The 25,485-nt window shown below is 38.9% G+C and overlaps 1 protein-coding gene across 1 annotated transcript in view; it reads left to right on the plus strand.

The window, feature by feature from the left end:
* LOC146622542 (uncharacterized) overlaps positions 1-5,178 on the plus strand; it is a 318,673-nt gene extending 313,495 nt beyond the window's left edge. The window contains exons 2-4 of the mRNA XM_085365220.1: positions 3,468-3,623; positions 3,827-3,892; positions 4,864-5,178. Coding sequence (XP_085221346.1) covers positions 3,468-3,623; positions 3,827-3,892; positions 4,864-5,178 — 537 coding nt within the window. The remainder of the gene's footprint in view (positions 1-3,467; positions 3,624-3,826; positions 3,893-4,863) is intronic.
* Positions 5,179-25,485: the final 20,307 nt, after the last annotated feature.

Consider the following 25,485-nt stretch of genomic DNA (forward strand, 5'->3'; position numbering starts at 1 on the left):
ATCACTGTGGGGCTGTATACTGTTGATCTGGAGTGGAATTACCCTGTGGAAACAGGAAATTTCCATTTTAGAGCATTTTGAAATCACTGAAAGTTAGGTCAATTGTGGACAATTTGAAAAGGCTTTTACTTTGGAAGGCAAAATCAGAATGACTTGACATTAATATGGTATCACTGTGGGGCTGTATACTGTTGATCTAAGGTGGAATTACCCTGTGGAAACAGGAAATTTCCATTTTAGAGCATTTTGAAATCACTGAAAGTTAGGTCAATTATGGACAATTTGAAAAGGCTTTTATTTTTGAGAGCAAAATCAGAATGACTTGATATTGATATGGTATCACTGTGGGGCTGTATACTGTTGATCTAAAGTGGAATTACCCTGTGGAAACAGGAATTTGCCATTTTAGAGCATTTTGAAATTGTTCCAGGAGCAACTCAGATATGGGCAGTTTGAAAATGCTTTTATTTTTTAAAGAAATATCAGAATGTCTTGATATTGATATGGTAACATCGTGAGGTTGTATACTGTTGATCTGGAGTGGAATTACCCTGTGGAAACAGGAAATTTCCATTTTAAAACATTATGAAATCACTGAAAGTTAGGTCAATTATGGACAATTTAAAAAGGCTTTTATTTTGGAAGGCATAATCAGAATGACTTGATATTGATATGGTATCACTGTGGGGCTGTATACTGTTGATCTAAGGTGGAATTACCCTGTGGAAACAAGAATTTTTCATTTTAGAGCATTTTGAATCGTTAGAAGATTAAGTCAATTATGGACAATTTCAAAGGGCCATTACTATGAAAGGCAAAATCAGACTGACTTGATATTGATATGGTATCACTGTAAAAAGACTGTGGTTGGAAAGTGTTGATATAAAGTTCAAATAGTATTTGGAAATACGACTTTTGCTTTTAAGAGCATTATTAAGTCATTGAAAGAGTAGTTCAAAAATGAAGATTCACAGGGCTTTTACTTTGAAATCCAAAATAAGATGGCCTTGATAGTGACAGGGCACAATTAGGGTACAAGGCTGTGTCATATAGATCTAACAGAGTTTGTAAAAAAAAAAAAAAGCCTAAATTATATGTTATTATGTTCTTAACATATCTGTTAATTCACTCGAAGTTGGCTTTTATTTTGAAATCCGGTTTCCACATCCATTCCCGTAATACTTTGAATACACAGGGAAGGTAAAACAAACTGGAGGCTGGCTTGACTGCAAGTCTCGAATTGGAGGCTGGCTTGACACAAGTTTTTATTTTAAGCATTCGGCCTCTCACAGTAATGCAAGTTAAACTAGCATGCGCGATTTGCTAAATATTAGCTGTGTCCAAATTCAGGGGCTGCATCCTTCGAATTGACTTGATCGCTAGTGCATGGGGAAAAAGAGCATAAACACGAGGTCAGAGGAAAAGGCAATGGCGGATAGTTATGAAAATTGCCTGTCGGACCTTTACCGCAACTACCAGCATCTTTATTGCATAGTGTGAAACACTGCTATTACATTTGGCAACAGATTGGATATTTATCTGTGAATTTTATATTGCAAGAGGTATTTATATGTATTTGTATTTTTTTTATACATTTGCAACAAAGTTTAAAAAAAAATCCACTGTGGAATTTTTATAAAATAATTTTGTCTGTTTTCTTTACCATAGTAACACCACAAAGAAAGCTGACCCCTTTTTCTGATTGTTTGTGCCTCCTCTTTAATACATGGTAAGCCTTTTACCATCATATATTTTTTATGATAGTTTTATGATTTAATCAAAGTGAAAAAAAGGTGCCAATAAAACTATCCTTAAAACTGCTTTTCTTTTTTTCTTTCAGTGACTTGTATGTGGCAGTGCAAGCGTTGTTCCATCAGGGAGAGTAGTAGGTACAAATTATTGAAACACTGTACAGGGCTCGCAAAATCGCTAGCCCGACGTCCCAGGGCTAGCGATTTTTCCAGTCGGGCTACCAAAATCTATCTCTGCCCTGCCCGTCGGGCTGTCATAGGAAGGAAAAATATATGTCAATGCTTCTGCATTCTTTCGGAAATGTAGCTGGGTAATTATGTCATTGGCATCGGTGAGCCACTGTCAATATGTGACATATTGAAATCGCGTTTGAATTCGCGCTTGTTTTTTGCTTTCACTTTGCAATCGCGACCTGTGTATAGAGAGCGACAGTACTGATTGGTGAGTGATGATAATTTGCGCACCAATTCCTCTGACATCGTCTTATCAATCGTTAGCTTACTATGCAAACATGACAAGTGAAATCTCCCGCAGCTTAAACATGTGAGAGGTTGATCGTGCAGAGAATCGCTGAGCGTTATGTGAGTGCGTGTGTAAAAGCAGCAGGATATATATTTTAGTTCTGCTGAGCCAAATAAGACAGGTCAGGGTGAAGAAGTGACAGCCAAAGAAAAGCTTACCACAAAACGGAAAAGTTATGACAAATCAGACTATAAGGCAAAAAGAAAGTGCAGCTTTATGGTTTCATGGACAAAAGAATTTCTGTGGCTGCAACATGACGAGCTAAATAACCAGGGCTGCACATAAGTGGTCCGCAGGTGCGTATTTGCTGTCAAAATAAAAAACGCGCACAAGATAAGAAGTTGCAACGCGTGTTTGCATACATAAGATTTTCTGGAGGAGGACATATTTGTTTAGAACTCTTAAATATGTCGAAGAAGCTCCTTTAAGCAATTACTTTGGTTTTTCCTCCACCTCCAAACAAATGTCAGAAGGAGTCCGAACCACAAAAGAAGCGCGTATTCTCGCAAAAGTGGTTGCAGGAGGTGAGCTGGCTTCAAACAAATGATGAACGCACAGATGTGGTGCAGAATGTGCCGTGAAAATCCCACTCTAGCGAACAAAAACAGTGCCTTTTATATGGATGCAAACGTGCGTTGCAACTTCTTATCTGTTGCGCGTCTTTTATTTTGACAGCGAATGCGCACATGCGGACCACTTATGTGCACCCGTGTAAATAACATGACGTTCTGCCGGGTGTGTTGTTGGTTTTCCCTCGATTTCTGAGTCGACAAGCGCCTTTGTTACTGGGACCAGTAATTTTAAGAAAGGCCCCCATTAGAAATGGATTATTGCTCAGTCTGCAATATCTTTCCCAGAACAAACACCAATTGCAAATAATATACTAAAAATAAACCTGAAAAATCTGTTTAGAACAGCATACTGTGTTACAAAGAGTGAACTACCACTGGTGCAATTTAGCAGTCTTTGCAAACTTCAAAAAGCAAATGGCCTAGATCTTGGTTCCACTTGCCTCTTACTTGTGACTTTAGTGGAAATTTCAAATTCAGTATCTGACACAGACTGATTCATGTCCTACACAGACAGCACTGATGTCTGCATGGTCTTCTAAAAGCAGCTTTAGTCAGCTTAGATGTGAAGTGAGTGAAATATACAGTTGCGTTTTTAATCAATGTATTTGTTCTCTATTGCAGATTGAGAAGGAGTTTCTGCGAATCACCACAAAGCCTCTGCTATCTACTTTCTTTGCCGAGCTTGACCAATACGCGCCATGCTTAATGGAAATCTTTCTGACCAAAGGAGGGACACGTGGAAAGAAAATAAGAGGTCTCATGCTTGCCATCTCCAAGGTTTGTATTAGGATTGAGTAGACTTTGTCATAGGCAGCAAAAATAACTTTTATTTGGAGATGAAGTTGTCGATTTTGTTTCGGCTTAACAAGTGGTACATGCCAGGTTCTAACCTAAAGAATAATTATGCAAGTTAACTGATTACCCTAGCTTTAAGAAAAACAGACTGGTTTTGGCTCATATTATCTCCTCCTCCTCTCCAGCATGACAACATCCATACCAGACGAGCATGCATCTTGAAGTCTTTGTGCATCCACCTAAACGAAGACGTTAATAGAAGTTAATAAAGGAGGACTTGGTGAGTCATTGTGACAGCATGTTGTCTGTAACATTCTCATACAAATTGTGACGTTGCCTCAAATGCAAATCATTAAAATTAAAATTTTGAGATTAGCAACAAGACACCTGGTATTGGGGAAAGGATGTCTTGAATACCAAACAGTATTAAGCATTGCAATAAAGAATTTCTGGAATTTGGTATTGGAAGGAAAGAAATTTATGCATACTTAAACTTGATACACAAACATACAATGCATTTAACATGCATCAAGACAATATTGCTTTTGAATCTGTACTTGGATTAAAACAAGTCCTGTTGTTTTTTCATTGCTATGGCCATCAGTATTTGTAAATAGAAATGTCTATGAACTTTGAGCTGTTTAGTACTAACACTTCTATACCTGTTTTATTTTAACAGCTGAGTTAGCCTTTTCTCGAGTCCTGTCCCCCTAAGTTACTCTTGCTACGTCCGACAAACAAATGGTTTCCTTTGCGCACCAATGGGTACCCGAATGTGCGAGCAGACATGCTTCATAATGTTCGGTACATTTACCTGGGAATGGGGCCATACACACTGTTTAATCCATTCACGTTGTTTTTGACTTTGTGAATGGAAAGAACACAACTCCTCCAGACACAATCTCTCGGCGTATCGGTGGGCACACCGCTTCTCCATCTTGCTTGAGGTTAATGTTTGTCAGACACAGTAACGGTTGCTATAATGTGTAATTGGACAATGGCCCTTTCGGGGGAGGGGCCGGTGAGAGGTCAATTATGCCACCTCTTTTGACATGAGAGGTGTATTTTATAATTTATGTATTGGAGTAATTACTAACAACTACTTTAGTGGTGTAATTTTCTGTTTATTACTTTGACTACTTGGATTTTATGAACAGCATAGAAACAGTTGTTTAAACAATCTCTTAAATTTTACTTTGTTGTCTTATACTTTTTCATGTAGGATACGGACAGCGAGGCAAAAAGCTGCATGGAGCAAACTGTGATGGGGGTGTACGTCATCCAGAAGGAGGGTGCTGAACCTGAAGATGACCCAGAGGACATTGGTGTCCTGATTGAGGGTGTGGAGGCTAACACTGATTTGGGTAACATTGCACAAGCATGTGCTCTGTTGTTTGGACTCATATACTGTTTGAACCTGAGCTACCCACCAGAACTTAAATGCACCTTTGAAGTCCTCCAGAAGATACTTTTAAATTTTGATGGACAAAAGCTGTCTTCAAAGGTACAGTTTCTGAAAAACAAGCTTATGGGGTGAGAGCACTTGAAAATGACTGATAGGTCTTGAATGGTTCATTGGTGCAATGGTGATTTCCAATATATAATGTTAATATTTGAGTTGTTTATATTTTCTTTCATTTAAAAAAATAATTTTTTAAGTTTTTGGATTCTCTCTGTTGGGCAATTCACCTTTTATACAGCACTGCAGATGATTTTTGTTTGTCCTTATATAGATGGCTCAAAGTGGATCAGAAGTACTGACAGAAGTACTATGTTGTGTTTATGTATCAAGGTCCTGTAAAGTTTAAGACCACTGCCACCTGTTAAGTTCACTGTATTATTGTGTCCATTTTGCTTGCTAGCATGTTTTAAAACACAGCAAAACTATATTGCTAGCTGTGGAGGACTGCAACCAAAATTAAAAAAATAAATACAGAAATATAAAAATTGGTCAAACTAATAATTATTTCAATGAGATACACCAAACAAATATAGATTTTCATCAACTATGGAATTTTTTGTTGTTGTTGTATTGCCCCCAAAATATTTCTAATTATTTTATTTTATTTTTCCAAATTCACACAATTCTATTTTGTCACATGTTTTAACTTGCCAAGTGGGAGATGTATTTTTATCTTTTAGTTTAATTTTTTAGAATGCAGTCGATATATTGAGCAAATTTTGCATCTGTTTTTAGTTGTGGAAGCTTTGGTTCCAACATATTACCTATGTAAATAAGTATTCTAACGTTTTACCTTTTGAAGTGGCATAATGCTTGCAGGTGTACAAAAATGGTAAGCTTTTATATTGTCCACTAAATCCAGTTAATAAAGATAATGTTATCATAATCTGATTGTGACTTTTTTTGTAAAGTAGTGGGTTTCTAAATGTGTAACAAATGTAAACAAATCTAATTGAAATAATTTGGTTGAAATGAGTGAAATCATTGCCTTGATTAACAAAGTAGTTGTTGAAACAACAAGATTTAATTCTGTTTTCCTAAACTTTTTAAATTGTGTAGAATGAATTAAAACAAATTTCACTCTACATACTTAAATAAATCACTTCAAATCAATGTAAGTATAGTATGTTGATCCAACGTAATCTGATTACATTAAACCACCAAATGCTAAATGATCGAAAAGGGTTTATTGTACTTGGTTAAATTGTGTGCAAAAAGGGTGCCATGATTAAATTGTGTTCATCCAACAACAGATTTTTTTGAGTGTAGCACAGCATCTATTGCATGGGAGTTATAGCTGCAGGGGGAAAAAATGCACCTCCCTGCATTGGAATTTGGCATTTAACGGGTTGTTCTAGATAGCATGTACTTTACAACTCATATAATGCACTTATCACTGAAGAAACAGATAGAAGACAGGCTAATGTGTTCAAGTGGTGCATGATACGGTATACCGGGAACAATTCATCCAAACATAAATTATGTTTTCTATGAAAATACAGATATAATAATCTAATCCCTGAAGATGAGCAGAGTTAGACAATCACATAAATAGCACAGCTTGAGAACTGCATGTCGAGTTTCAAGGAATAATGTAGGGTAGACATCTCTATGGTTCGGTAGCGGATAGTACCCTATTTATTCAAAGTTTTAACGTTCTTGAAATCAGTTAGCAATTCTGAGTTTAAAATATTCCTGCTACACTCAATACAATACCATTATGCTCAAAATAGAAAGGACAGGATTTGATTAAAATTGGTTCAAATTTAAAGAAGGATTCAGTTTAAATTTGGTGTGATATGTCTGTCGGCAACCACTGATTTGCCACATTAGAAAAGTTATTTTCAGTGTGTAGTATCTGCGGGATCGTGGGAGTCCATCATTCAGTGAGACAGTGAGTGTTCCCTGCTAAACAAGGCCTTCATTGACCTAATAACTGGCAGCCTACTCAGTCACCAGCATGTTGAGTAGTATTCATTATTCATGCTCATTAAATTCTGGGCCTCATACAAGCAAAGACTGCCAGCTTGCTGCCAAACTGTGTTGGTTTTGTGATGTGCCCACTTGAGACTTGGGGATTTAAAACCAGGACACCACTTCTGAAAAACTAGCATATAAATACACAGAATGCATTCTGCTTCCAGTTTAATTTGATCACATTTGACAAAATACAAAATTATACTCACCTCCATTCTTTTGCCTTGAATAGGATTTTTGAATTAATAAATGTGAGAGAAACAGGCGCATTCTCCCCCGTGAAAAGAGATTTGGAGTCAATTCTTGCTTTTTGAATATGCATGTTTGTAGTGAGCTGATCATATTTTTTGCCATGCTCTATTCCTCAACATTTATTCTTCAAGGGAATTGAGCTTGTCGAGAAAACCCTTCAATGAAAGGCGTCTTTGAAGTATCTTAAAAACACATTGTTGTATCACATCCTATTCAGCTATTTTTTTTCTCCCGCTGAAAGAACGTCAGTCCTTCCATCTTTCCCCCCAACATATTTACGATTTTGGAAAGAAAACAAAGCGCAAACCTGATATCTTAAGGCACAGCATCTCGGGTTAAGTCATTTTTAACATGGTACCGATCTTGAATAGCAATGTTATTTACTTTGTCTATGATCCCGCTACAACTCCGAAATGTTGATTTGTCATGATCTTAACAGACAATCAAACCAAAGGTTAAACATATGCTTAGAAGGAGGCATGACAAGATGAACCTGAAATGATGCAAAAAAAAGAGGAGGAAAACAGCAACAAGCAAAAGAGGCAATGTTATACATGAATGCTACATAAAGATCAAAAGCAGCATTGCATTATGAATGCAGTAGCTTATAAAAGGGAGGAAGTTTGCATGCAGCTCTCTAACAGTAAAGATATAAAAAGAGGTTATGACAAATAGGAAACAATTATTTATTGGGGCACACATCAGGAAAGTAGTAGCAGCTGTCTGTACCCTTTTCCAGGACTGCACAGCCATCAATATTTGTCTCCCCCATACTCAAATCCCCAAGACAAATACCCACAGTTCCAGCACAGAGAGTGGATTACTGCTTTCCCATATGTTGTCCTGTGCAGACACAGCCGTATCAATCTAAGCCTGGTCAGTTGCTCTTTCATATACTCCTAATGTACTGGAAAGCCTGCCACAGTTGGCTGCCCCTTACTGCTGGTCTTGAACAGATCTCAGTCCCAAGTTCCACAATGGAGAACAATCACGCTTTTCTGTTGGGTTGGGGGAAAAGGGGAGGGTGAAAGCTCCTGGTGGCTGATTGTTGTCTGGTAAGGTTATGTTTTAATAGTGAGACACTTCAGCTCTGGCCTTTCTTTTTTTTTTTTTCCTTTTTTTTTTTTTGTGCGGGAACTGTGTCAGAAACAAGAGGTCTAAATAAACAGTGAGGCCCACCGGAGCCCTTTCATTCATCATGGCCTCCTCTGACAGCGGCGTGCTGAGGAATCATCTGGAATCATCTTCTATGGGCTCCGGCTAATGTGAGCTCTCGCGCCTAGCCGACCCTGAAAGTGAGGCCAGCAATGTGACACGCGCGCGCGCACATGAGTGCACGCACGCACACACACATACATACAAGATGAACTGTGCGGTCTATGAGTACATGCACTGAATATGGAGGAGTGTTGTTCATGTGAGGTTAGACATATAAATAAACACATTATTAAAACATGCACCCAGCTAGCCATCACACACACACACACACACACACACACACACACACACACACACACTGCAACGGGCATAATGAGCATTACATGAGAATTCTTTGAGGCAGTGTCCTCCATGTTTGTAAAAGATCAGCACTTATATCTAAATCGTTCTATCTATCATAAGCAGATCCGACATGACAGCCCACGCTTTATGAGTCACAAACCAACAATAGGCTCACTTGTGAGACATGAGCTCAAATATTAGTTTTGAGTCTGTTCTTTGAATTTCTTGGGTTAGTTTGGATTACTACCTCTAATCTAGGCACTAGTATGGTAGGGAATTTCCTGACCTCCATGAGATGGGAGTGATTCGGAAGAAACAAGACTTCAAAGAGTGTGTGCTCTGCAGAAAGGTAAGGTTGAATGCAAACATGTATTCAGTTAACAATATTTATTTTCTTCTCTCCTCAAAGCACTTCTCTGTTCGGATCAAAAGCTTAACCTTTTGACCGTGGAGAATTCGCTGGCTGTGTTTGATTTCTGAAAAGTAACTTCTTCTTCTTTTTTTTTCTCACTCACAGAACTCAATAACTCGTGGAGGGCAAGGATAGCTGCCTGAAATGCCACTTGTCTGACGATTTTCTGCAACCAGCAATTAGTCTACTGCATGTTTTTTTTTTTCTTATAGCAGATGTAAATAACACCGGCAAACTTTGACTCTTCAAACAGGTGATTCAAAATTGGTCTTCATGGAGTTTTGAGAAGAGTTAAACTATGTTCAAATACACAATTGACCCACCCCCGACACAACATAACACCAAACACGCACTCATCGCAAATCAGTGGAAATGTCTGACATCATCAATGTTTTGTTCAAACTGTATGAATGTTTAAGACTTATATTGCATAGCTGAACCAACTTTTGAAAGATAATGAGGAGGACATAGTAAAGCTAATACTTTTTCCAAAGCTCCCTTTCTAAAATAAAGAAAACCTTTTCTCTTCTTTGGTCACCAAACTTAATTTACATTTTGGTCCTGTGGCTGGTTGCTGAGGGCAAACCATGAGAGAGCTATGAAATCCTATTTCTGGAAACTGCTACTTTCTTTAAATGGTTGCGTGGCAATTTATTTAATATAATTACCGCATAAGCTCGTAATAACCTAATGACATACTGCACTAATGTTTTATGATCTCTAACAGCTCAGTTCTGCCTTTGAAATAGATGATCTTCTATTGTGCTGTTTTTTAGCCATCTCCACACATATTTTGGGTGGGCGAGATTACAAATCTGGGGGAGGTTCTGAGGAATGCATAAGAAATAATTAAGAAAAGATTTGGTATGCTAAGCTCCTCCAGTTGAGTTAATGGGATGTAGACCAAAAAGCTGAGATGGGGAAACTGCCAAAAAGATATTGAATTTGCTCTTTAAGAGGCATACTGTCAGCTGCCGTTTTCAAGAATTTAAAAAGAGGGGATAAAAAAATAATGTGCTAATGTTGAATTAATTATTTGTTATAACTGCTTGCTGTGCTGCATAAAAACTTTTGTTGTTATCACACATACACAATCCTTCTCAGCAGAGATTGTTTTTTTCATTAATGCTCACTGTTACCCATTAACTACTGTTAATAATGCACTATCTTTCCAATGTTAATAGGATAGCTAAAATTAATGTTTTAATATGGATACATAAGAAAGAAAATCTCTTTTTCACCAGTCTTAAATGATCAGATTGTTATTTAGGAAGATTGTGATCTTTCTCAAAATCTGTGTAAGTGTGTGTGTGTGCTTCTATAGGGCAAAAACAATGTAAATTCAAATTCTCTATTATATACTGAGAGTTGTCATGATGTGCTCTGCTTCCAGTAATCTAAGATGTCACAGGCAGGAACAGTTTCACACATGAGACAGCTGTGATCTTTGTCAAGACACTTTCCCTCCTCAGGCAAGAGGTCATGATGGTTGACTTCATCTCCCTCCCCTGGCTTTCAATCGCTCAAACATAAATCAATACCGTTAATAACTGTTTGAACGGTGTCTAAATGGGATATCTTTGCTTGAAGCAATATTAAAAGAATCTCTTGCCCGTTCCCTCACTTAGTCACTCACTGGACAGAGAAAGAAAGAAACTGATATGTGTGTTCTGGTGTCGGTGTGTCTTGGCTGTAGTTTTTCCATATTTCTTCATCAGATTTATTTAGGCTGGCTATACTGTATTTAGTGGGGTTTTTGTTTGTTTGTTTTTTAGCAGGATCCAGTATCCCCTTGGTTAAGTTGGAGCATTTTAAAGAAAACAACTTTACCTCACTTCATACGAGGAATAAACAAATATTCTTTTCTTAAGCATCCCTATGTATATAAAGCAGGTAAAGAATGATTCTTAGCATTTCATTGCGCTATAAGATGTGTGGCTCGTACTCTCCACAGAGTACTCTCTATTTAGACTTACCCTTCGAGGCAGAATTCCAATTTAATTCTGATCATAGAAAATAACACTCCGAATGGTGTTCTTGAAGTACCTGAGAAGGTCAGCGCTAACAACAGCAAGGCAGCTTCTCATTCAAATGATCTATTAATTATCTTTCACACAACTGGTAATAACCTACAACATGTTTTGGACATCAGGTATAAGGCACAATAAGCGTTTTAAAAGGTGTTTCTGCAGTCATGTGACCTCTATCTCATCTTGCTTTCATTTATTACATGGTTATGCATCACTGGGCTAAGTGTATTTACTCTGATAGCACTGCCACAATGGAATTATGTGAGCTTGTAAATAGAGTTTGCAGTCAGGTGATCCTGGCTTTTCATTATGAGGTGGAGGGTCCGTGAGAGAGCCGCAAACTGTTTTGCTTTATGATCCATTCTAAAATCCATTGAAATGATGACCATAAAATAATGCCAAAAATAATACCTTACTGCTCAGGTGATGCAGGGTGATCATCAGCACGATTTGTGGGTTAGGTCTGAGCTGGCTATAAGGCAGAATGAGACATGAGGGTAATGCGATGATACAGTTTTATGTGAATATGTAATACATACACATTGACAGCAATGTTTGTAGGATAGTAAAGGAGATTGTGCTCTATAGATTCTGGTCAGAAAATATTCCTTAGTGTGCACTTGCAATGTACTTATATATTTCTTATTGCAATGCTCACTCTGGTACTTTCCCACATTCTAATTTCAATTCCATGTTGTTTGAAGCTAAAAGTGCATAAGTACTATATGAAAACACGACAGCAGATATTTCCATATATCTATGCTAAGTCCATTCGATTTTAAAGAATTTTAGAAAATTAATGAAAATAATAATGGGAACAGAAGACAAAGCCAGAGTGATATTGTCAACTATTGTTGCAGCCACCAAACACCACTAAATAACCTTCACCTGTGTCCCTCCAAAGGCCCTCTCTATATATTTGTGTGTGTGTGTTCACAAACAAAGAACTGTCAGTATAATTTTCACTGAGGAGAAAAGAATAGGAAATATTTTAATCTATTTTTTTTCTTAATTTTTCCCCATTTAAGCCTATTGTGTTTTGCGGTAAAACTGAGCAATGGTGAAACTATGGAAACAAATAATCTGTTTTGCTTCAATGGAAAGTATGTATCATGGTGGGAGACAAAGCCAGGGATAAACATTCAGGGAACCCTAAACAATGGACCCTTAGCAGGCATGTGTCCAAAACGCTGCTGCTCTTTCAGCACACTGCCATCTATCCCTGTCCCTGTGTGGCTCTGTAAAATTGCATTCCTCAAAAAACAGCCCCTAACTGGAGTCTGCCGTACCTTAATGTGTAACAGAAAATGTCATGCTGACAGACATCCAAAGCAAATGATAATAATTCTCCAATTATTATCATTTTTAGCCTTGCTAAATGTGAACATTTCCATGTCTAAGACTTCTCAAATTGTATTAAATTTCTTAAATGTTACCCAACTTTCAGTTTTTTATTTCTAGTATGGACGGATGGTTTGAGCCTACATTTAGTTGTTTTTGCTGTAACGACAGGAAAAGATGAACGTGTGATCACGTTAATCCTATGATGCTCCCATTTACAGAACACGAGGTGTGTCTCAGTCTTATGATGAAGATAAAAACGTGCTGTTCATGATGTTCTTCACAGGTACGAGCTGAAAACTGAAGGAAGACTTTGGACAAACACTTTCTATACCACTTTTGAGTGCCGTCATCAAAACACCAAATTAGGAAATATCTTTTAGAAGAATGGTGTTTATCCTACCATTTAAGATCTGGGGACTTCTGCAATCAATACTATGTAGATAAAGAGGCACAGCCATCTACACTCGCCATGATCGAAGTGGGGAGGCTTGAAAAATAAGCCGCTGTGTTTCCCAAATACCCTTAACTGGATTTGAGAGTCTGGGATGGCCCTCCTCCAGAAGAAAAAAAAGAAAAGAAAAAAGAAAAAAGGCTCAAGCACATCTATCAATTTGCAAACAGACTTAAAAGTGTCAACAGTGGCACACAAACCATAAGAAATGTTCTGCTTATCCTACACCAATGCACTCCTTCATGTGATGTAATTTCATTCTCTACAAGATTCTCTCTTTTACCCCCTCTTCTTCTGTCACTATTGCACAGAGGGGAACAGAGAGAAAGCCAATTCCAACAGTGACAGAAAATTGCCCACTCTTCCCCATAAAATTAGAAAAGCTGTTCGTGGTTTTTTTATCTTTCAGATTTCTTGGGTTTTATGGCTAAATACTAAAGCACTGGAGGCTGGTCATGCTTTAAGCTACTAGAAAAAGTTAAGCTTCAGCGTTGGGCAGCAGAGATATGGGCTATAAGCTGACAAGTAATTAAACCGGCATATCTGTAACAACTGTCATCTCTTATTTCTCCACAGCCTGGACGTAAACCAAAGGCAAGAAAGCCGAAAAGGATGGAGTTAAAAAAAAAAGCGGGGCGGGGAGGGGGACAGTGAGAGAGTGAGAGAGAGACTCTTTACATTGCTGGGCAACTGGTATATCTCCTGCCGAACAGTTTAGCAGACTTGGGCATTTAGGGGATTGTGGAGGAGATCAAAAGGGTCAGGGATCCTTTTACCAATTAACAGCAGGGAGACGGACATCAAATAAGGTGTAAATTTCAGCTCTGCACTTTTCAGTGAGCCAAGCATGAAATGCATTCTAATGCTCTTTTTGAGTTTAAAGACGGCTTTTGAACCACCAATGATGTCACTGTGGCTTTCCCAAAGACGGGTTTAATCGCCTCTCAGAATGGTGTGTAGCCATCTTGTCCAGTGTGTAGATGTCAAAGGGAATGTCGAGTCAGTTATTGATAACGGCGGGACAATGTGTCTCTAGATTTACAAAACTGGAGAGGAGACAATAAGCTTGCTGTGGCAGAGCTTTGACCTCTTGGCTTGTGTAGCAGTATTAAGTGTTATTGATAAATCTGCAAGCTTTGTAAATGAGTGTTTACCTGCGTGGGTCAATTGATATGTATGGTTTAGCAGCGACGGCTGTTGCTGGAGTTTCATACTGCACATTAGTGCATTAGGTATACACATTCCCAGATGCCAAATGTTTCAAATGCATGATTGGTTCCATTATGTTTGCTTAGACTGGACCAGTATACAACATCATAGTTCAACTTTTTCACTGCTGGAGCAAGCAGGTCTCTGCAGCACTCAGTTATTGCAGCTACGTTAAAACCTTTGGTTTTAAAGCATGAATTTGTAAGACTGCTCCTTGATTAACATTGTGCAACACCTTACCTTACAGCAATCACTGATGCTACAAGTAGCTACTTGAATTCTGTTGGTGACTAATAGCTTGATAGTCTGCAATTTGCTCATCAGCCAGTAATTCAATAATTGCATTTTTCTGGGGTGACACTCTTCCAGCAAGCTCAGTTTTTTAGATACATGAAGTGTTCGGCTCGAAAAAAAAGAAATCCGACCAATGAGTCAAATTTAACCATTTATGGTTCATCTATACTAGAAGGTTTTATTATAAAAGCCAAGATATGGAAAGAGCCTCAGTGGATTCTTACCTACAGCCCACCGGACACAGTTTATGTCCTTTAAAAAAGCATTGTAATTGCTATGGTTATCAACTAATTGCTAAAACATGTTAACAGTATTGGCCTGCACTGGTCTGCAGTCACCAAAACACTGTGATAGTTCTGTATTATTTAGTTCAGAAGTAAGAGGTGTTTTGTTCTCTGTTGTTTTGTTGAGATTTAATGGCACTCAAAGCTGCTTTCAGTCTAAATAAGCTTAAATATTCTTGTAAAACATGCTGTTACTTAATGTGCCACAAAACCTGAGATAGCCAATCTGGCTGGCTGTATTTTAAGAACCAAGGATTTGTATCCATGGGAGCCAACTATCAAAGGAAAAAAGGCATTTATACAATCAGTGCATCTTCTGCCAGTGTGAACATTTCACTCCTGCATATAATTAGACATATTTCCTTTTTCAAACAATAGCCTAAGTTATCATCATTATAATCTGGTCATACTCTGCTCACTCCTTCATTATGCATACGCTGGTAGAAGTAAGTAGAATAATTGTTGGTAATTTAATTGAGTAATCTTAACTCACTCCATTGTGCTAAAGCTTGAGTGAGAGAAATAAAAAAAGAAAGATCCTTAATGTTTTTTGTTTTTTTTTCCACCCTGCTCATTATGCGTATTTTAAAACAATTTGCAATTCAAGGCCACACAAAGTGCTGGTGAGATGGAGAGAGAGGTAGGTGCTTGGGCTTCAAAGGATGCTGCAAGAGAATGACCCCGTACTCCACTTCTAGGGTCATCACCCCTGATGAGAGTGAGGAAGATGCAATTAAAAGAATTTAAAAACAATGTGTAACCAGACATTGTGGTGCTTATTATCCCAAGGTACCTTGCAAAATCAATGACCCAAACTGAGGCTCTCATCAATTAAAATACCAGGGTAACCCTTTCACAGTAGTGTATTATTGTATTGTATTGTAATATTTTGTACATATTCTTTTGTGTTCGCTATGAATTTTAGAAGTCATTAAAACCATTTTCTTGCCTTCATCATCAAACATACACTATATCGCTCTGTGCATTATGATTGCATTGCTGGAAACTTAAAAAGGAATTTTGACATATCAGTTCATACACAAATAAACTGATTAGGTCAACTTTCCCCAAAAAAGCACACATGGAGATACAAGATTTTTCATTTTTAATTTTGCATTAGACTTCCAAAGAATTAACAATTTAAATGATTTTGTCTCAGTAAGAGGCCATATGTGCATTTGCTCTTAGAATTCATGACAATCACTCGTAGTATTAATAACCAGTTTCTATCAAATTACAGTTTGCTGCAAAACCCATTATTTCTGTCCTCATATTAAATGTGATATCTGTCTGTACAACTCATGTCAGAGTCACTTTGGCGGAACAGTGATGTATTTATTTTTAGGGGATGTGAGCTTTCTCTCTCTCGCTCCCTTACTGTGTCTGTCATCCTTGCTCTCTCATAAAGTTATTGCTGAAACAAATGCAATCAAAATGTCATTGCAGGAATGAAAAGGAGCTGTTTAAAAATGCATCAGGAACCCGCCACAGAGGGTTCATTAATTCTGCTCAGGCTGTGTTGCGCAGTCGTGCTGAAAGCACTACTCTGAGACCCTATCCTCCGACACTCCCTTATCTTTATGGTGTAATTTCCCATTTAGCAAGTTAGCACCTAGGGAGAGCACAGTGTTGCTGGTCTAATTGGGCAAATGAGAACACAATACCAAACAAGCTCACTTACGTACTTTGTTTACAGATCCATTTGAACCCATGTGACAAAGCGGAATTACTAAGGACCCTATACAAGAGGCTTATCTTAAACTTTTATTTCACTACACAAATAGTTTGACAATGCACTGCAAATGAACATCTTTACACTTACAGAAATGATCAAAATCCTTCCCCTTTAAAATGTTTAATTTTTTAAAATCCATTGGTGTAGTATGACCATATTTTGTCAAGCCCATCAGGAAAGACGGATGGACAGTTCAGGATTGTTTGAAGAAACTATTCATAAAAGTAAATGAGCAGATTTGTTGCCATCCACATTTTCTTATTCACAGTATCAATTTCTCATCTCTAAAGTGATAGAAAAGGAATTAGCATACACACCATCAATAACTGAAGTCGGCAGTGTCACTTCATGTGATGGATAACAAAGGACTAGTGGCATGCTTCTGCAGATACTCAATTCAGACTGCCTTTGTGCCTACAGACTACATTTGAATAAGCGACATTAGCACAAACATGGATATACATACTTGTGTATGTATTTTACATGAAGAAACGTACACCAGATGACACAAAAAAACACACACAAACTACAGTAATTTGGAGAAGCCTCGAGTACCCACCGCTTTCTTTGTTTTTGCTTTCAAGGAGCCGGACTGTTTTGTCTTTTTTCTTTTTGTTCAATAGCTCTCATTGTCAACATGTATGAAGGACATCAGGAACGAGACAGTGTGTGTCTAAAGCCATTTGTTAAACACGATGGAGGCTCTGTCATGGTTTAGGGCTGCATTTCACCCAGTGATGTTGGGGATCTTGTCAAAAGCAATGGCGGGGGGGGGGGGCTCAAGACTTTTGCAAAGTACTGAAACTCAAACACACAAGCAACCCAGGAGCTATAATAAAACTATACTGCAATTGTTAAAAATCATTCCTAAAGTTGCACAAGAACATAAGAACACACAGACAGCTGGATAATATGGTAGTGTAGCGCTATTAGATTGGATTGCTGGTGGGTAAATTAGGCACACCTTTGTCACAAAGAGCTGATTCAGGCTGATTCAGATTCTGACAATGACACAAGCAATCCCCCATGTCATAATTTCCTGCCGAGGCATCTGTACTGCATGTTTTTGCAATCAAGTCGAAAGTATGTGTTTACTTTTGCATACCTTTTCATGTGCACATGTGCACAGTTACTTATGTCTGAGCCTCCGTCTGAATGAACATCATAGACTGGACATTTTGAACGGGTATATTTGTCTGATAAAGACATGTAGAGGAAGTGAAGAACAGACAAAACCTACTAGTGATCACACAATTTTTAGCAGCTGACTTATGGCCTGGCCCCTACCTGATGCCTCGACCAATCGGTCAGTCACAGCCTTTGCACGGACAACTGAGAGCAAATCCATACAAGCTCACACAATCTACCATCCCTACCCTTTCACCATGCTGTGGTTCCATGGCTTTCAATCTATGGTAAGTGTAAAACACATTCATGTTGGCAAAGAGTGAGAATGAAGCTATGACAGCTATACTTTGTATGTACGCACATATTTCACAAATAATTTCTATGCAATTTTCTATGACATATTTCTTAATATGTTCTGTGATATATGTGTTAAACCTTGCTTGTTTTGAACAGTGCATCAAAGGAACTATTTTCAAACTGAAACTTATTTACCTTGATTTTTGGATGCCATTCATTTTCATCACACATGTTTTAAACCATATCACATCAGATAAAAGGAGGAGAAAAGCACTGTTGCATTACTACTACATAGTTTTTGCTTTATTTGTCTTTTTTATCTGCAGTGTAGAAGTTGTTTATGCCTTGCCCTCTGTTTGCTACATGTTGTTTTTGTATCAAACTCAGCTAAAGAGGCCAGAATCAACTTACCTGAATAATTAAAAACGTTCTTTGGGAAAAAAATTTTTTTTGACTCCATTGTTTGGAATTCATTTTAGCATAGATAATTTTGTTTTGTGCATTATTTATACTGTGGTAATACTGTGGAAGAAAAGAAGCTTTAACCGATCAGTGGCATGCAAGTAATGTACAACTTTGTTCTCGCATTGACAGAATGTACTTACATGCACATGCAGCAGCACACTCTCACAGTTCACAAGTGTCTGTATTGTGGTAGCTCCTATTTTCTGTATCAGACTTTTCAGGAAACAAATGTGGCCTTTAGCGAACACAAGCAAAGCCCAGCTGTGGCTGGAAGATACTATCAACTCTGTGTCTCCTTTTTTCACTTGAACGAGAGTGATAGAAATGAGAAACTGCAGTATGTATTAGTGCATAAAAAATGTGGCAAGCTCTTTCTGTGGTTGGTGTCAGTAACGCACAAGTCAAAAGCTATGCGTGCTAGATGTTATCGCTGAAAGCAGGCAGTGTTAAGTGGAAGAAAATTATGGCTTCTATTGTTTGGAGACTTGCTGAGGTTTATGTCAGATATGCAACAGTCAAATGCTGCTGATCACATGCTAGACGTGAAGAACATAAAAGGCATGCTTACAGAAAAAAAAACATTTGGGGAAGTGATGAAAAGGATACCAGCAAGCGTTTAGATGAGACAACAACATATATTCAAATTCAACCATGTTCAGAAGATAGTTCATACAAATGTAATTGTAAGGAGTAAAGTTTATTTATAATGAAAAGATGTTCAAACTTTGTGATTCAAATGTGTTCTGATTCTAACTCAAGACGACTGTTGATCTATTTAAGGGTCGAAAAGCTGTTTCTTCAAATGACACACTTTCGAGAAGGAGAAGAAAACACCCAATATAAAAAGAGGAAAACGCAAAACTGAGACAAAATTCAAACAAATTTATTTCAGCTATGGCATGTTGAAAATAAACACTGACATGTTAAATTATTAAAAGCTCTTGCATATTCAGAATGATAATTCAGAGACTAGCACGGTGTGAATTGCAATAACAAAATGTGCGTAAAGTGAATTATGTATAATAAAATTTGTTTTTGTATAACAAATGAACAACATTTCTCTATTTCTGTCCCACCATCAGATTCAATTAGTGAGAGAAAATCATCTTCACAAGTTTTGTTTCTGGTAAGCATTGTTTTGTTTTTTACTTTGTTCTTTGAGCTCTATGAAGAGATCAGTCACACATATTTGCATGACAAGTCTCTCTGTGTACTGCTTTGAGATGGGTTTGCTACAGCACTGTACTGTTGTAGCAAACTGGGTGCATATACAGTATTCCACCATAGTTTCCTGTATGTCTGCATATGCAGTTTACTGTAGCATACTTTTAGCTGTTTCTCACATAATGAATTAAATTATTTAGAACCTCAATAATCAAAATGTGAAAGTGTGACTGACTGCACATATCTGCTTATTATCTAGTTGGATTAATATTACAAGGACCTCAGTTATCTGTACAAAGGAGAATAATGCAGAGTGTAGCTTAAGTAGTATATGCAACTTAGACGTGTTACTTTAAATGTAATCATATAATTATAAACAAAAAATACACTTTGTCATCTACATATATTGCAAACTTGGAAGTGCTCACACACATGGTCCCCAGGGTTATGTGTAAACCACACACAGGTCTACATTTGCAGGTTGTTATTTTTGTGAGTACCATTGCAAAAATAACAGCCCACTGTGAACACTTGTCTTCCCCAGCCATTTCCAACTGTTAACCTAATCTTTATGATTATTGCAATGGCTTTAGCAGCAGGCCATTTCTGTCAGCAGACAGCAGTTCTCACTGTAGGGGATACTCCACACACGTGCACTAAGCCTTCAATCAGTGGGAAGACAGACAATCGGAGTTTTCCATATTTTGCATGGCGTTTTTGTAGCATTAGATTATTTTGAGTGGACAGACAGAGAAGACAGGTGAAAGAGTGAGGAACAACAGGAGAGGAGATTAGCCATGACAGGTTATGATGGGCTCGCTTAAAAATAATATATATTATGTAGTAACAACAATAAAAACCTGCGATTTGGATAGTATGGTGGTTTAGTGGTCAGCACTGTTGCCTCTCAAGATTCCTGGTTCGAAACCTCGCTAGGGTTGCTCCAACAGTTCAAAGAGATGTGAATTAAGCTAATTGGTGACTATAATTTTGCCATGACTGAGATGTAGATGAAGTGTTTAAAATGTAAGAAACAAAGTACTGTTTGAACATCTGTTGCAGTCTAAAGACATTCAAATTTTACATAAACTTTCTATATATATGTTTTTTATTTGTTTTCCATGTTTGTTAAACATAGAATGAATTTTAGCATTTACCATTTACAGAAACACTCATAAACGTCTAAAAAAAAACAATGTACTTGCAGAAAATTCTTCTTGTTCTTCCTTTTTTTTGTTCAACAGATTTTTTTGTTTATTTTTTAAATATATTTGACTCATCATGCACTGAGTAGATTAAAAAAAATAATTTCTTATGAAAAACAAGTTTTTGAGCATTTAAACCACCCATGTTTCAGTAGAAACAATGAACGAGTAGTAAATCTGCATGGTTACATGAAACACTTATCTCAGCACAAAATTTCTCTAGTTCCCACACATCAGTAAAGGCAATAATGTAACCATCTGAGAAATGTTTGTTCTTACTAATTATGTTCGGCAGTGGGTCTAACTCTCTGTTTGCTTATCTCTGTGATTACCACATGAGGTGTCACACTAAAAGAATTTCAGCCCAAGGCCAATGACCTGTGAGGCCCTTAAAGTACCAGGCAGCACTGCAGGAAATCACTGAAGACGGTTCCTGCAGAATTTAGTGAGATAATACGCCCCCTCCCACTGAATATCCTTCACAACAAACATCAGACGTGGGCTAAAACTAAAAGATGTCTGATAAGGTTATTAGCAGTTCACACTGGGAACAAAGGTTGACACACACAGCTAAGATCAATAGCAGATGTTAGCAGGTAGTCTTAAATAGTTTTATAGTACAAATACCCCCTGTCAGGATGGACTAATGCAAAACAAATTTTGTTTATAGCACAAATACAAGTGTTTGTGTGAATGAGCTTGAGCTTCTGCTGGGAAATTTAGCAACCTTAATGCAACTCCAATAAATTTATGAAAAGGGAAAATGAAGTTGTTAGACTGGCAACTAAATACCCTTGTGTTTGCATATACCTTTGCACACTGTAATGTTTTCTGCTCATCATCACAGTGACTTCACAGTGACAGCACTCAGTCAGGCATCAGCTTGCATTAACCAAAGTTTAACGTCATTCAAGAGCACAAGATGACCTACTGAGAACATACACGGGTAAATCTGTAGCAATACAGCGCTTATTACTGTTCCCCCTCAGGCAAATACCTTTTGCTTAAGCCCCACGCAGGGGAACATTTTGTTTTATTACCTTGCAAGATAAGTCGTGAGTGAGGACAGGGGGAGGGCTGCTAAAAGAGAGAGTGAGCATAAAACAGAGGGGTGGGGGCTCTTAAGTATCTGGGGAATTAAAATATTCCAGCTCATCATATCAGTGTCTTAGTTCTTGGTTTTCATGTGGGGTGCACGTAATTATTACAGCATTTTAAAATTGAGCCAAGAAGAAAGATGAGTTCAAGTGCAAATTAATTTCAGATTACCACAACAAAGACAATCAATTCTCAATGAGGACGCCAGCAAAATGCTCTCGAAAGGGCCCGAGGTCTCCTACATACACACACATACGCACCCACACATAGAAAAGGACTAAACTAATAGCTCAAACAATTTGTGAAAAAAGCCCTGATTAAATTACACTTAAGATCTAAAGCAGCGTACATGCTTACCTGGTACAGTCTTTAACTCTCTTTCCTCTGCCTTTCTCCTTCCCTACCCTCATCTGACACTCCCTCAATAGCCATCCCTCCCTCATTCCACTACCACCACCCAATGTCTCCTCTTTTACAGTTGTCTCACTCATTAGGAGTCCTATCACCAGTGTACCACTAGACCTCATTAAGGCAGCCTGAAAGCACAACTGTACCTCTGACTTTAAACGTCAAAGTAAAGAAGGAGCAGGTGGTGGGGGAAATTAGAGATGAAGAGTCAGCCTGGCCTGGCTGAGTAACACAAGGTAAAGAGAGGAATTGCCCATCTTAGATCTTTTCATCGGGCTAATTTTCTTGATAAACTCTGAGTCTAACATTTTCAGCAGAGTTTAAAGGAGAGGAGAAAGGTTAGCCATATACAGTGCAAAGAATAAAAAGTGGTCTTTGTCCTTATGGTGAAGTCAAATTTTTATTTTTTGCACAGGTTAACCCCTAGTGTAGTATAAAAATGATCAGCTGATTTTATTTATAACTGGATTTAAAGTAACCCTTTCAAAATGGCACTAATTACTCACTGGAGAGGATTAAGAGCTATGAAATTGGCTTCAGAAATAGCATGCAAAAGACTTCACATAAAAACATTTGTTTGTTTCAACTTGTATTGATTACTAATCTCAGGGGCCGAGAAATGTGATACTCAACAGTATTAAATCTATGTACACATACACTTATTCAGCAGTAGGCTAATTTCAAGCAGTTTGTATATAACTACCAGTTTAATAACAAACTTATTTATTTATTGAAATAGAAAAGTAAACCTACAATATATATATATATATATATATATATATATATATGCTGACAGGAGTGCTAGCCACTAAGATGAGAACAGTGCACTGTTGGAATGCTACTATGCAAGTAACCCCAGCAGAAGGGCTTATATGAATCTTTGATATCTAGCATCCAGATTGATGCCGATCTAAGAGCACACCACAGCAACCTCCCTAAACAAGGTGCAGTAACCATCACAGTGGTAGACACCCAAGAGAAGGTCTCCAGTATGAAGAGTTGGACAGCATCATACCCTGACATGCCTACATGCCTACTGGCTGAAGATGCTGACTGCACTCCACAAAGAGCAATATCTCTCTCTCTCTCTCTCTCTCTCTATAAAACACCCAGCACGCCCCTGCGGGCGGTTTATCCTTCAAGCTTGGGTCCTCTACCAGAGGCCTGGGAGCTTGAGGGTCCTGCGCAGTATCTTAGCTGTTCCCAGGACTGCGCTCTTCTGGACAGAGATCTCTGATGTTATTCCCGGGATCTGCTGGAGCCACTCGCCTAGCTTGGGAGTCACCGCACCTAGTGCTCCGATTACCACGGGGACCACTGTTACCTTCACCCTCCACATCCTCTCGAGCTCTTCTCTGAGCCCTTGGTATTTCTCCAGCTTCTCGTGTTCCTTCTTCCTGATATTGCTGTCATTCAGAACCGCTACATCGATCACTACGGCCATCTTCTTCTGTTTGTCTACCACCACTATGTCTGGTTGGTTAGCCACCACCATTTTGTCCGTCTGTATCTGGAAGTCCCACAGGCTCTTAGCTCGGTCATTCTCCACCACCCTTGGGGGCATCTCCCATTTTGACCTCGGGACTTCCAGGTTATACTCGGCACAGATGTTCCTGTACACTATGCCGGCCACTTGGTTATGGCGTTCCATGTATGCCTTGCCTGCTAGCATCTTGCACCCTGCTGTTATGTGCTGGATTGTCTCTGGGGCATCTTTACACAGCCTGCACCTGGGGTCTTGCCTGGTGTGATAGACCCCAGCCTCTATGGATCTTGTGCTCAGAGCTTGTTCTTGTGCTGCCATGATTAGTGCCTCTGTGCTGTCTTTCAGTCCAGCTTTGTCCAGCCACTGGTAGGATTTCTGGATATCAGCCACCTCCTCTATCTGCCGGTGGTACATACCGTGCAGGGGCCTGTCCTTCCATGATGGTTCCTCGTCTCCCTCCTCTTTCTTGGGTTTCTGCTGCCTGAGGTATTCACTGAGTACTCGGTCAGTTGGGGCCATCTTCCCAATGTATTCTTGGATGTTCGTTGTCTCATCCTGGACTGTGGTGCTGACACTCACCAGTCCCCGGCCCCCTTCCTTCTGCTTAGTGTGCAGCCTCAGGGTGCTGGACTTGGGGTGAAACCCTCCATGCATGGTAAGGAGCTTTCTTGTCTTTATGTCAGTGGCTTCTATCTCCTCCTTTGGCCAGCCTATTATCCCAGCAGGGTACCTGATCACGGGCAGGGCGTACGTGTTGGTGGCCCGGATCTTGTTCTTACCATTCAGCTGACTCCTCAGGACTTGCCTGACCCTCTGCAGGTACTTGGTGGTTGCAGCTTTTCTAGCGGCCTCTTCATTGTTCCCATTCGCCTGCGGGATCCCCAGGTACTTGTAACTATCCTCTATGTCTGCAATGTTGCCTTCTGGTAGTTCAATCCCCTCAGTTCTGACTACCTACCCTCTCTTTGTTACCATCCAACTACACTTCTCCAGTCCGAACAACATTCCAATGTCATTGCTGTATAGCCTGGTAGTGTGGATCAGTGAATTGATGTCTCGTTCACTCTTGGCATACAGCTTGATGTCATCCATGTACAGGAGGTGGCTGACAACTGCTCCGTTCCGTAGTCGGTATCCGTAGCCAGTCTTGTTAATGATCTCACTGAGGGGGTTCAGGCCTATGCAGAACAGCAGTGGGGACAGAGCATCTCCTTAGTAGATCCCGCACTTGATGGTGACTTGTGCTATGGGCTTGGAGTTGGCCTCTAGTGTTGTACGCCACATCCCCATTGAGTTCCTGATGAAGGCTCTTAGGGTCCCATTGATCTTGTACAATTCTAGGCATTCCAGTATCCAGCTGTGGGGCATTGAGTCATGTAATCTTGTAATCAATCCAGGCAGTGCACAGGTTGGTCAGTCTGGTCTTGCAGTCTCGGCTGACTGTTCGGTCTACCAGTAGCTGGTGTTTTGCGCCTCTGGTATTCTTGCCAATTCCTTTCTGTGTCCCGCTGTTACGTTCCCCTGGGGGGGGTCTAGGCGGTGAGGGGGAAGTAACAAAAGTGACCGGGTCAGAAAAAGGAGTCAAGGAGGCGAAACAGTTAAATAAAACAGTTTTATTGAAGTAGTTCAACTAAAAGAGACGG

This window comes from Diplotaxodon limnothrissa, linkage group LG11, assembly GCF_057381915.1.
Source record: "Diplotaxodon limnothrissa isolate DT_005_m linkage group LG11, D_limnothrissa_male_GT1.1, whole genome shotgun sequence".
NCBI lineage: Eukaryota > Metazoa > Chordata > Actinopteri > Cichliformes > Cichlidae > Diplotaxodon > Diplotaxodon limnothrissa.